A 13,408-nucleotide genomic window follows, 5' to 3' on the forward strand; every position below is an offset into this window, starting at 1 on the left:
AATTTATAAAAAAGACAAAACAAAAAAAAATTAAATTATTTTAAATAATAAATAATTTTTTATAACATATGTATTTTTAAAGTCGATTTCAACCACTCAATTTATCAATTTATTATTTTCAAAAATTTGAAACATATTTCTGCTATCGATATATCGATAAATTATTCTTGTGCAGAATGTTATCTCTGTCAAATGAAAATGAAGACAACTTGGTCAAAAGAATTTGAAAAAATGCTGAAAATAACCCCAATAACGAACCCGATATACGAACTGCCCGAGTACGTGTTTGTGGAGACCAAGTGGATATCAAGAAAGTTCGCTATTGACAACAACATAGTTACTCCGGAAATCGAGCGCCAAATCGGTGAACAGCCAAGCAATGGAACCGCCACAGAAGCTATTCAAAAAGGGTCGGAAAAAGAAAAGGGTCAGAGCCATTCGACAAGCCTGTATACCCCCCTTATGCCAAGAAGAGATCGTTTGACCCAAACCGAGACTCGCGACTTCTCTGAGGTGGCGATACAGTGCATCATTGAGGAAGAAGAGAACTGGAATCAGCCAGACAAATCAAAAGAAAAAGGAGACGCCGCTGATCAGGAAAACGAAAAATTCCTTCTGTACGTGACTGAGAAAACAAGCATGTTCCCGAATGGAATGATGGAGTGCTTGGTTTGTGGTGAGGTTTCCAAAACGCTACACAAGCACCAGACCCACGTATCCATGCACTACAGTTCGGTTAATATCTGCTACCGTTGTGGCTGCGATTTAGGGCCATGGAACCTTTTAAAGCACGAGCCCGTGTGTCCCGCCTTGAAGACTAGAAAATACTCCATGTCCATCAAGTGTCCGCATCCGTTGTGCAGTTCTACGCTGCGAACGGAGAAGCACTTAGCCTACCATCTGAAGAAACACGTCAAAAGCAAATCCTACAGATGCCTGAACTGCAAACTATTTTTTAAGAGCGCCACATCTTTTCTAATTCATCGAAATCGAAAAAAAGGCTGCCGAAAGGCTAAGGCACTTGCACTCTTCCGAAAGCACAAATTCCCTTTTGGGAAAGCTAATCCTAAGCTGTGCTCCGTCTGCCTGTGTCGATTCAGTAGCGAGACTGTATGCCAGCGGCACAGAAGAAAGTGCATCAAGAGCTACGAGAGACGTCTTAAGAAAATAATGAAAAAAAAAGTGCTCAAACAAACTTCGACCTAAGGCTTATTTATTAGCATATAAAAATTAGTAACAATAAAGACGAGCTTCTACGACGCTTGGATTCCATGAGCCTTCTTCAGTCCCTGGAACAGCTGTAGTTTTTCCTGGTTTACTTCCTTGAGGGTCTGCACCGCAAGTTCCAGTTGAACCTTCTTTAGGGCATGTTCGCTGGCTATGTATTGCTCGATGAACTGAAGACTAATCTCGTCGGCAGTAAAGTCCTTCTCCGTCTTGCCAATTGCAGAGTGGATCTCTTGCTCGATTCCTTGTTGCCCTTCGGGCTGTCGCATTCCACTCCTCAGCTCCGTCAGAGCACTTTGGGCAGGCGTGGGATGGAGAGCATCTAATTTGGCCAGCGTTTCCTGGTACTCTACCGGCACGTTGTGAATTTTGTAGCTCAAGGCAATAAGCTCCACGGCATTCTGTAGGTAGTCTCGGCGGATCATGTCGTACAAAAGATCGTCAATGCACCGATGCCAGGCGTAGAAGAATGCCATTGGACCGAAGTGACGAGTGGATCGCAGCAGATCGAACTGCTTTGATTCGTTCAGGTGTTCAAATACTCGTGCGGAAATATTGTGGAACTCCGGTTCATGGGGCTCATATTGCACCAATAGCCTGTCCATCACGTACTCGTATTTATGCTCCGTCAGACATTTGGCTATGAGCTCCTCCAACGCGAACATGCGGGGTGTATACGATTGGCGGCCATCTAAAGGAAAGTAAAGCTGGTTCATCCGCTTGGTGGTGTCCAGGGAGGCGTATGCCAGAGTGCCATCCGTTTCCCGCACAACTACCTTGCGTTCCGACTGCCGACGACCAAATGTGATGTCCGTAAACACGAACTTTGTGTCAGCAAAATCTTTCAGGGCTGGATCCTTGGCTATAATGCGATCCACATCCTCCTTTATCTTAACAACTGGAGGCATCTGGAGCATGTGCTGTGCTTTCTCCACCATGCTCTGGAATTCCAACTCTAGCTGCTCGGTGGTCATGAACTTGATTTCGCTGCTGTTGTCCGGTACTGTGCGCTTGCGGAACACCCGGTCCAAGTGCAGTTGCGTCATGGACTGGAGCAGCTTTTGGGTCTCTGCGTCTGTAAAAAGCGGCTGCGGATCTCGCTCGTACTTCAGTGTGGCGGGCTTCGTTGGGGCGGTAGACACCTGGCGCAGGGCATGCCGCAGGCCTTGGAGGCCATTAAGCTGCCTTATTTGCCTCACCAGGTGCATTTTCAGTCAAAAAAGAGCCTGCGACAAAAATACACGAGTCCAGAGATTAGCGATGGCAAAGGCCTCGTGATAGCTAGCGACGGGAGTAACTGTATTTATGAAAAATACCGTAGCTTGGCGGACTGTTATTGGATTTCGTTCCTATCGATAAGAAAGTTTAAAAAACATCGCCACATTGGCTCAGGCGGCCACACTGGTTACTTGCATTTTGACTGGAAAAAAAACTGCATTAAAAATTGGCACTAAAAAGTACTCGACACTATGGAGAATGCCGACGTAGGCAGCGCTTGTGCCGCTGCGCAGAAGCGCCGCTTCTCGGCTAGCAATAGCCCGGCCCAAGATACGGTCGTCAAACCATCGCCGCCTGAAACTGCACCAGAGCAGCCACAAACGAAACAGCGCCGAAAGGGGGAGCCGCAGTTACCGGAGGAATGGTTTTCTGATTGTAACCTAATGGAGCTCTGCGATGAAGTCCTCTATGAGATCTTCAAGTACCTGGACACGCCCTCTATTATGGCCGTGATGCAGTAAGTGTGTTCGGGCTTTTCCCACAAGTCCAATAGGATTCCTAGAATTTGCCCAACATACATCCACCATTTTATTTAGCTGCTCGCCGCGCTTAGAAAATCTTCTGCTGGACCACCGATTTTGGCACCGAATTGATCTCAGCAATGGGCCGCTGCCCATGGGCATCCTCGAAGAGATTCTTGGACGCGCCACGGAAAAGACGCACACCGTAAAAATTTGCGGTCCTCCATCATCGCAGCATGTGGCGGGCGAGGGTCGCCAGTTCACTTTGACCCTAAACTCTGTCTTCCCTAAAGTGGCCACGCAGCTTAAAGTACTGGAGCTGCAGGGTGTTAGCCTGGATTTCGAATATGTAAGACATTCGAAGGAGAAATCACAAAAGAAATTTTTAACAAATATATTCCCAATCAGATACATATATCCGAATTTCCATCCTCGCTGAAACGCCTTCTGTTGAAAGATTGCAGCGTGAAAGTTGGCAACATGGTTAAGAGTATATTCCACACCATAGAGATGCAGCTGGTGGATCTTGAGGTGAGGTGCCTTACTGAAAGATGAGAGATTATGAGTTGCATGATATAGACGTAACTTAATGATAACATTTTGCAACTCTTAAGCTTCCTCTTTATTTATCGTTCCATTATTTTGTTTTTCTAGGATCTCGGTATAGAAGATAACGACTGGTTTGAGCCCTACTACATTATGGCCTTGTCCAAGTTGCCATCTTTGCGGCGCCTTAGTCTCAAGGGTTGCCAAATGCTCTGCAAGTTTGTGCCCTATGGTAGCATGGCCGCTCGTTTTGGTTTTCAGAAACTGGAGGTTTGGATGATCTTAGAAAGTGAAATTTTCCCCTTACTGTATCTTTTATGTTGCAGGTTTTAGATTTGCGTTTGACGCCTATCAACAATTCGGATCTTCAGTGCTTCAGTGCAATTGAGAATCTTAAAGAGTTGCGTTTAGAGTCGCCCCCTAATATGACTACCGAACCTCCTAATGCGCAAAAAGCGAACAATGGCAACGTTAATGACGAGGCTGCTCCCTCGCAGCCGGAACCGCTTAAAGTGCTTAATGACGACGAGCCTTCCACCTCACGGGCAGCATTGGAGCACATGCGTGCGGCAAAGATTGCGCAAAACAGAGAACAAGCTGAAGCGGAAGTTGCAAATTGCGAAAACAGCAACGAAAAAAAGGATCAAGCGCCCTCTTCTGCACCCTCTCCTGCACCTGCAGCATCAAGTTCCCGAGAACCATTAGCGAAACGTATTTCTGGCTATTTGGAATCCGAGGACGAAGACACCTCTTCTACTTCGGCTTCATCGTCCGACAAATCTGAAAGCGCGACATCACAAAGCAATGGTCAGAATGGTGAGGCTCCCGTGCGGCCACCGCTGGTTGTCTTAGAATTACCCGGTATGGGAGCCCGTCTTGTTCGACCTGAACAACCAGAACAACCGGCGGCCGATGCAGATAATGCAGAAAACCCAGAGGCAGCTGGTCAGGACGCCAGACCTCTGCCTCGCGCATACATCTATGTGCCCGAAGCAGACCCCGTTGGCGGAGAGAATCCACATCCGCCACGAAATCTTGTTTCCCTTCTAGATCAAGTGGCGGATCACTTGCGAAACTGGCGTGGCAACAACCCAGCACACAGTCATTTCATGCCGCGGCGCGATCAGGTAATCTACATGAATCCTCAAGGCGCCAGGGAGCATATGGTCTTGATGCACACGCGCCGTCATCGAACGCAGCAGCGCGGAAACATCGATCAGGTGGTGAACCACCCGATGTTCTGGAATATGTTGGATCCCCTGGATCGTGAATATGCTCGGCGTGTACGCCATCGTCCACCACCCTGTACAACTCCGCCTCAGTACTATGTCTCTGATAGAGCGATTTACAGCTTTGGAAGGGCGGCGCGCCCCGTAGAACCAGACGTGGTATGGATACGGCATATAAATCGTTCACCCAACAACCGCTTGGAGAGACTTTCTCTACGAAACTACCACCATATTACTAATCATACACTCGAGCACTTGGTGCAGTGTTCTCCTAATTTGGTGTACATCGATGTGAGTGGCACCAGCATAACGTTATCCGGATTGCGTCGCTTTAAGAGCAGCAAACCCGAGTGCGAAGTGGTGGCTACCCACTTGACGCCGGATGATAAAAACGACGAAGGCGACGAAATAATTGTGTCGGGAGATGAATCACCGGATGATAAAAATGATAATCAGCCACCACAGTCGCCACCACCTCCGCCAGAGTTGGCGGCTCCATAAACGTTTAGTATTGAATGTGCTTTGTTTTGTATTTCGTAAATATTTTCCTGTCGCGATGGTCCGTGATGAAATAATTTTTAGCAAGACGACAATGACGACAACATGGCCAAGCCGATAAACCACAACGCTGGCTACAAGCGAGTGCTGTAGCTCCAGTCAACTAGTATTAATTTACAAAATAATCAAGCCCTTGTACTATACGCCAGGCTCATTGCATTGTATAAACCCAGAAGTCCAAGAAACCAATCTCCTCTTAGTTAGGAATAAAATATCGCGTGATCCATATGGTATACGTCTAAAGAAATGTGTATTTGGTAGCTATTTGTGTTACATGTAAGGACAGACCATTCAATTGCTTGGTGGTTCGGTGTGGGAAATCGGTGTTAAAAAATGGCGTAACAAAGTGTATAAAATATGTAGAAAATTGAGACTAGACCTTGGGATGTGAGTTACTTGTCTGTGCCGTTCGAGGACTCCTCTTCCTCCTCCCCGGCATCCGATTCGTCCTCAGTGTCGTCGGTCTCCGACTCCGAATCGCTTGAGCTCTGACAGTCTGCAATTTCTCCGGTGAAGAAGATCACAGCCTTGGGAATGACTCGCTCCTTGAGATAAAAGCCCAGCTCAAAATCATTTTGCAGAATAGCCTATTTCAGGATATTTAAAAGATTACATTAAGAAAAAGAACAAAATAGATATGTATATAAAGTAATGGGATCTCACATTGATGTCGCAGTAATTTGGATCTTCTGTATCTTCAGGCAAAAGAGGTGGCGCAAAGAAGTCAAAGAATGAGGACTGCTCGATTTCCTCTATTAAACAAAGTTGTATAGCTTAAGTATATTAAAAGAAAGAACATCTTTACCTTTCTTCTCGCGCTCCTTGGGCGACTTCCAGTCAATGGTGCAACCCTCGCACTTGAATATCTCAGCTCCGTCATACGAGAGCGGATCGTCTGGATCCGGCAAGCAGTTAAGGAAATATGTCTTGGTCAGAATTGGGTTAGTGAAGTATTCGTTGGGGTCAAAATGAAACTCAATGTCAAACTTTACGACGGGATCATTGAAAAGACGGGCGCGAATATCACACAAGGACTGTTGTTAAAAGATAAGTTCAAAGAATTATTGTAAAACAATGAATAAAATGGAGCGCCAAATTTATATTTTGGATATATTGTATGTCGGGCAAATGGAGTCCCTATACTTACGGCCAAAATCTTTTCATCCTTCTTGCTAATAAACTCTGTGTATGAAGCCTTCAGAACCTTCAGCCAAAAGTTGCTGACATTTTCATTTGGCGTAGAGTCGCCGTGATTTTGTTTTCGGAATTCTCTGTTATAGGGGAAATCAGTTCGATTGAGGATGTTAGAAATAAATACGGTTAGGGACCTACTCTAGGATTTGTTTGCGCTTCTCGAATATAAGGTTGTGTTTGTCCTCGTACGACTTCTCCATATTGTAAATGTCTCGCTGCAAGGCCACGTCCAAGTTGATTGTCTCCATGTATAGTTGCTTCAGCTCGTTAATGGTCTTTTTCTCGTCCTCGGAAAACTTAACGTCTTGCTGAAGATTCATTTTCAAATTCTGAATGAGCATCGGCACAAGCTGAGATTTCAGCTCACTTACATTCTGCTCGGCCTTTGGGCACGTCGTAGTGCATTTGATCCTGGTGGTTCGAGTGCGCATAGCCTCCATTTCTGGTTGGGTTTTTGCAGCTTGGTTCGCAATCTTGTGGCTGTGTTCCCTGTTAGGGAATTCTTCTAAACACTCTAAAAGTAGGGACTTTCCAGTTACTAATTTATTCGTTTTCACCCTTTTTTTCGTTTATGTGACTAATGTGAAGTGTTGGCTTGCCGGATGTGGTGAGAATGAGTCCGATTTGGTTGTGAAGTCTTTGTCACTCCCAGCAAAAAAGGCATAGCATACTTATTTTCTATGTTTCTGATTAATCGAAGTCATCAGTAATGACTCATTACAAATTAAAAGTAGTGATGAAAATCCTAGTGCTGAAAAGTGCTTACATATATCCTTATATAAAAAATAATTTAAATGTGAAATTTCTTGAAAAAAGGTACTTTAAAACATCCAAATTTACTCCATTTTTGAGTCAATGGGACATATTGGGCGAGGCTTTAAGAACCCTTTCATTTTAGGCTGCCATTGAGATGCAGGCCATGTTTATTGGCAATTTAACGCACACTTAAGTCCTGTTTTTTCCTGTTTATATTTTTGGTTTTTCGTTAATTTTTTTTGTTCCACCAACTTTTCATTTGGCATGTAATTAAGTGTGGCCCAGATGCCGAGCTGAGGGGGCTGCTTAAGTGTATGCAAATCACGTGCTGAGTGCTGCCTTCCAGGGTTCAGCCATCGCCTTCTGTTAAATGGACCGAGCTCGACTCTCAGTTTTTCGAGTTCCGCGAATTTTCGGTTGTCTCTTATCGTCCGGAAGAGAAGCTGGTTTTAATAATGTGGGCCAGGCCTAGTACCATATGTCAGGCTGTGAAAAACGCCAGCTAACAAAAACAATGAAAGGCCCACAAAAAAAAAATAAGAAAAAACGAGTAAATTTGTCGCTTAGGCAAACATTTCAAAATGAAATTATGAGTGGGGCTGCAGCGGCAACAAAAAGTGTAAACAAATTTAGCCAAGCGGAAGTCCAGACACACACACACACACACCCACACAGCGAGGCACACATACACTTATATATATGCACTACGCACACACCCGCCAAGGGAAAGCCGCAAAGGATGTGGGAAAAATGGGTGGAGAGATCACATTGTTGTGCGCTGTTGAATGTTTGCTCAGAAATACACATGGTACATGTACGCATGCAGTTGTCCAGCTTTCTCTGGACATCCCCACTTCTGTACATCTCTGGCAGCCTCCGTACTTGATATTATTAAATTTTGTCCCTAAATACCGCTGGGAAATTAAAAAGAAATCATAAAGCAAATAGTGTAAGGCAGCGAGCCATCTGATGACTTGCTGGCCAATTCCGAGATTTATGAACATGATTTATGTAAGTGAAATGAATTTAACCTTGTACACAATTATTTTTCTAAATTTAATACTTTTTAAGGAATTTTTTGGAAGGACAATAAAGAACAAAGCAAAATTAATTTTTTGAAGAGGTTTTGTCAAATTTTCTTCGGACCTATTCAAATATTTAAAGTATATGGAAAGAAAATATGCCCCTCAAAAATGGTAATATATTGGCCAATTTCCATCCGATTACACAGTGTTACAAAAATGACAAAAGTGAATGAACTTTTGAAGTGACATAGTAGGAATTGTTCATTGGGTCGAGTATATCACAAAACCATTTTTGAAATATTTCTAACACCCTCAAAATCTTGATTTATGGTTAAAAAACCGTTTTTCGGGACTTGTTTGCGCTTAAAAATTCTAGAACGCGTTTTTTTCAACCGATTTCAAAAGTTTTGGTGTTTTTTAATAGTGAAATGTTGTAGCTTTTTAAAAAAAAATATATCTTTGATTTTGTTAAACAAAAAGAACAAAATTTTTACATCTGAAACTGAAGTTTTCGGCTTTTGTTCGTGTTTTTCGGATTTTGATGCCAGTTTTTCGGTACAACTTACAAAAATTCTGTCATTTTTGCCACATATCAATGTTGTCTCATTAATTCTGAATAAAATGAGACAAATTTCATCAAAAAATAATGAAAATTGGTGAAGTTATAACGCTTTTCCCAAAAAAAGTCAATTCAACCTAGCGAGCGCTCCGGAGTAACAATGTGTATAAGAATAAGAGTATATTGCTTTCTTCTGACAAAAATTCTGTCATTTATGCCACATATTAATATTGTCTCATTAATAATGAATAAAACGAGACAAATTTCATTAAAAAATAATAAAAATTGTTGAAGTTATAACGCTTTTCCCAAAAAAAGTCAATAAAACCATGGGAGCACTATAAGAAGAAGAGCATATTCCTGTCTTCTACACACAGGTACTCCGGAGTGCACGCAAGGTTGAATTGACTTTTTTTGGGAAAAGCGTTATAACTTCACCAATTTTCATGACTTTTTGATGAAATTTGTCTCGTTTTATTCAGAATTAATAAGAAAACATGTGTCAAAAATGACAGAATTTTTGTAAGTTGTACCGAAAAACTGGCATCAAAATCCGAAAAACACGAACAAAAGTCGAAAACTTCAGTTTCAGGTGTAAAAATTTTGTTCTTTTGGTTTAACAAAATCGAAGATGTATATTTTTTTCAAAAGCTACAACATTTCACTATTAAAAAACACCAAAACTTTTCAAATCGGTTGAAAAAACCGCGTTCTGGAATTTTTAAGCGTAAACAAGTCCCGAAAAACGGTTTTTTATGTATGCATGCAGTTGTCCAGCTTTCTCTGGACATCCCCACTTCTGTACATCTCTGGCAGCCTCCGTACTTGATATTATTAAATTTTTTCCCTAAATACCGCTGGGAAATTAAAAAGAAATCATAAAGCAAATAGTGTAAGGCAGCGAGCCAACCATAAATCAAGATTTTGAGGGTGTTAGAAATATTTCAAAAATGGTTTTGTGATATACTCGACCCAGTGAACAATTCCTACTATGTCACTTCAAAAGTTCAGAATCACTGTTACACTGTGTTATTGATCAGCGTACCATAAACGATTTTTAGATAGATTCTCCATAAAGGGGATCACACCTTCAAAAAGTTTAAAATATCCATGTAAGGACAATATGGCCCCCAGCGAAGGCCAAATCTTGGCCTCTTTTCATCCGTTTCTTGATCATAATACGTTCAAAGATTTTTAGATAAATTCTCCATCATCCATATTAACTTTTGGTTATTTAAGGACCTATTTGCTTAAATTTAAATGTGAAACATTCATTAAATATGTCTTTGTTGGATGGATACCTATAATGGATACTATACTATGGATATAATGGAAGACTATGGATGCCTATAATATTATGGAAGCAATTTTTGTTTTAAATTTATTTGATCAGCCATATAACTGTAAAATATAATCTGAAATATATTTGCTAGGGTGTATATTATACACTGTATAAGCTTACGAAGTTTGTAAAGAGAAACTTGAAATATCTATAATTTTGAAAGAAAAACGTGATTTTTTCCAAAATATAAATTCCAAAATGTAAACAATCATTTTCCCGTTGCCGACTTTTAAGGGCACAATGAAGTGGATTAGCAATGAAGAGTAAAATTTTACCGTTGTTTTGGATATAATAACATTGCTGAAGACTTTATTATTTGGGAGCAATTCAATTTATAAATTAAAAAAAATTAATTTAAAAAATAGTGCCCTCCTCCTCGATTCTCAAAGGTTGTACTTAAGCAAGCCTGAAAAATGAAAATAATTTTTTTTTTTTATAAATTTGTTCTTAATTTTGTCTCTTGTTTTTGTAGTTGTTCTTGTTTTTGTAATATTTGTTGTAATTGTTGTTGCTTTTGTACATTTTCTTTAAATTTTGTTGCAATTTTTTTTTATTAATTTATATTTTTGTAAGTTAAAAATAAAAGGTTACGTGGCCATTAACACGTGTCACTGCCATGTAGCCAACCCTTTTGCGCAATTCCCTCCATAAATCTCCTATATACAAATAAGGAATTCCGCTCAAGAATCGAAATAAATATCTTAAGATACAGCCAGTGAGGCCTAAAAGAATTAAATAAATTAATGAGATTAGAACGAAGACCATATATGGCGTGATTGCACCAATGCCATAGGTGACGGCCATCAAAGTGCCCTTATAGTTGGCTCTCCCAGAAGACCCATGCAGATGGTAAAGACAACAACGAAAATGACACGATCATAGCAGATGGAGGAGGGCGCCCACCATTAAAATGTCCGGACCAAGGGAGGCGACGACGGATAGCTGGAGCACCGAAAAGCCTTCAAGAGAGAGTAAGTTCTACACAAGATATCCACAAAAAGCAGTGAAAATTACTAACAAAGATCACTAATGACCATGCAGATGGTGAAGACAACGACGACAAGGACACGATCACAGCCGATGGACGAGGGGGCCCACCATGACAACTGCCGGACCAAGGGATGCAACGACGGTTAGCTGAAGCACCGGAAAGCCTGCAAGAAAGAGTAAGTTATATACAAGATATCCACGTTTAAGGTTTTCCGCTTAGCAATCGGATATATATGGGCCCAGATATGGCCTACGCTATGGGCCGTTTTGTTCTTCCCTGTGCTATCACCATTTTTGAAGGGTATCCCCCAGAAAATTTTACAAAAAGTGCCAAAAAATATGCACTACAAAATTTTACAAAAAATGCAAAAAATATTTCGTTTCTAGATTTTAATGCAGAATGATGGAGAATCCATCCACGATTTGTTTAGGGTATTCCGCTTAGGAATCGGATATCTATTGGCAAAGATATGGCTTACGCTGTGGGCCATTTCGTCCTTCCCTGTGCCATCCCCATTTTTGAAGGGGATGAATGCAAAAAATATTTCGTTTCTAGATTTTAATGAAGAATGATGGAGAATCCATCCACGATTCGTTTAAGACATTCCACTTAGGAATCGGATATTTATTGGCCAAGATATAGCCTACGCTGTGGGCCGTTATGACCGTCCCTGTGCCATCCCCATTTTTGAAGGGTATCCACTACAATATTTTACAAAAAATGCAAAAAATATTTCGTTTCTAAATTTTTATGTTGATTAAAGGAGAATCGATCCACAATTCGTTTAAAGTATTCCACTTAGGAATCGGATATCTATTGGCCAAGATATGGCCTACGCTGTAGGCCGTTTTGTCCTTCCCTGTGCTATCCCCATTTTTGAAGGGTATCCCCAGGAAATTTTACAAAAAGTGCAAAAAAAATTTAGTTTCTAAATTTTTACGCTGATTAAAGGAGAATCGATCCACATATCGTTTAAGGTATTGCACTCAAGAATCGGATATCTATTGGCCAAGATATGGCCTACGCTGTGGGCCGTTTTGTCCTTCCCTGTGCTATCCCTATTTTTGAAGGGTATCCACTACAAAATTTTACGTTTAAGGTATTCCGCTTAGGAATCGGATATCTATTGTCCAAGATATGGTCTACGCTGTCCACAATCCAATCGATCCACAATTCGTTTAAGGTATTCCGCTTAGGAATCGGATGTCTATTGGCCAAGATATGGCCTACGCTGTGGGCCGCTTGGTCGTATCCTGTGCCATCCCCATTTTTGAAGGGTATCCTCTAAGAAATTTTATAAAAAATGAAAAAAATATTTTGTTTCTAGATTTTGATGCAGTTTGATGAAGAATCAATCCACAATTCGTTTAAGGTATTCCGCTTAGGAATCGGATGTCTATTGGCCAAGATATGGCCTACGCTGTGGGGCGTTTGGTCCTTCGATCCTTGGAAATGTGGATCGATTCTTCATCAAACTGAATCAAAATCTGGAAACAAAATATTTTTTGCATTTTTTGTAAAATGTCCTAGAGGATACCCTCCTAGAGGTGATGGCCATCAAAGTTGGGTCTCCCAGAAGACCCATGTAGATGGTGAAGACAACGACGACAAGGACACTATCACAGCCGATGGAGGAAGGCGCTCACCATGACAATGGCAGGACCAAGGGATGCAACGACGGCTAACTGTAGAACCGGAAAAAGTAAGTTATATACAAGGTATCCACAAAATTTTACAAAAAATGTACATAATATTTTGTTTCTAGATTTTGATGCAGAATGATGAAGAATCCCCAATTCATTTAAGGTCATTCCCTATATGGCACAGGGGAGGCACCCCATTGTTTATCCCCCAGGAAATTTTACAAATAATGCAAAAAATATTTTGTTTCTAGATTTTGATGCAAATTGATTTAAAATCTATTCTCAATATATTTTAATAATTAATATTTTGGTAAATGGGGAGTTCCCTTCCCTTCCCATGTGAACGACTTGTCCATTTACTCTACGAGTTATATGGATCGTTAAAATTTCAGTCCATGTTGGTGGCCATAATTGCCCGAATTACTTTGAAAAAAAATTAAGCAAGTCTTTAGTTTTGTAAGTCAATTAACAAGTATTCTGGCCCTTTAAGTGCGAACCCATTTAAGCTGTTTAGCCGTTTTCAATTTACATTTCGGTCATTCAATTAGGAGGTGCATAAAATTTAGCTACATAAGTAATGGAGCAGCCTCATCATCATC

The 13,408-nt window shown here is 41.1% G+C and overlaps 5 protein-coding genes across 6 annotated transcripts in view; 3 read left to right on the forward strand and 2 right to left on the reverse strand.

Moving 5' to 3' along the window:
• Positions 1-139: 139 nt before the first annotated feature.
• Positions 140-1,303, forward strand: LOC6501453 (zinc finger protein 426). Its single transcript, XM_001955253.3, has one exon. The coding sequence runs from the start codon at positions 193-195 to the stop codon at positions 1,204-1,206; it is 1,014 nt and encodes a 337-aa protein (XP_001955289.2). The 5' UTR covers positions 140-192; the 3' UTR covers positions 1,207-1,303.
• LOC6499104 (28S ribosomal protein S22, mitochondrial) lies at positions 1,197-2,435 on the reverse strand. The gene has a single exon (XM_001955254.4). It carries the CDS (start codon positions 2,433-2,435, stop codon positions 1,254-1,256), a length of 1,182 nt encoding a protein of 393 aa, XP_001955290.1. The 3' UTR covers positions 1,197-1,253.
• A 152-nt stretch (positions 2,436-2,587) lies between these two features.
• LOC6501454 lies at positions 2,588-5,546 on the forward strand. Its single transcript, XM_001955255.4, has 5 exons — positions 2,588-2,962; positions 3,042-3,315; positions 3,375-3,497; positions 3,621-3,782; positions 3,839-5,546. Exons 1-5 carry the CDS (start codon positions 2,697-2,699, stop codon positions 5,240-5,242), a joined length of 2,229 nt encoding a protein of 742 aa, XP_001955291.2. The 5' UTR covers positions 2,588-2,696; the 3' UTR covers positions 5,243-5,546.
• Positions 5,526-7,113, reverse strand: LOC6499103 (nucleosome assembly protein 1-like 1). The gene is made up of 6 exons (XM_001955256.4): positions 6,865-7,113; positions 6,632-6,801; positions 6,447-6,570; positions 6,105-6,333; positions 5,963-6,051; positions 5,526-5,886 (listed from the first exon to the last, which is right to left on the reverse strand). Exons 1-6 carry the CDS (start codon positions 6,931-6,933, stop codon positions 5,692-5,694), a joined length of 876 nt encoding a protein of 291 aa, XP_001955292.1. The 5' UTR covers positions 6,934-7,113; the 3' UTR covers positions 5,526-5,691.
• Positions 7,114-10,737: 3,624 nt separating this feature from the next.
• Positions 10,738-13,408, forward strand: part of LOC6501462 (hemicentin-1) — a 133,314-nt gene continuing 130,643 nt past the window's right edge. The window contains exons 1-2 of one of the 2 annotated variants that reach the window (XM_044714162.1): positions 10,738-11,146; positions 11,217-11,341. The gene's annotated coding sequence lies outside the window, so the exon portion shown is untranslated. The remainder of the gene's footprint in view (positions 11,147-11,216; positions 11,342-13,408) is intronic. The other variant, XM_044714164.1, reaches the window with a different exon arrangement.

The sequence above is a fragment of the Drosophila ananassae genome, chromosome 2L (genome assembly GCF_017639315.1).
Source record: "Drosophila ananassae strain 14024-0371.13 chromosome 2L, ASM1763931v2, whole genome shotgun sequence".
In the NCBI taxonomy this organism is placed as follows: Eukaryota; Metazoa; Arthropoda; class Insecta; order Diptera; family Drosophilidae; genus Drosophila; species Drosophila ananassae.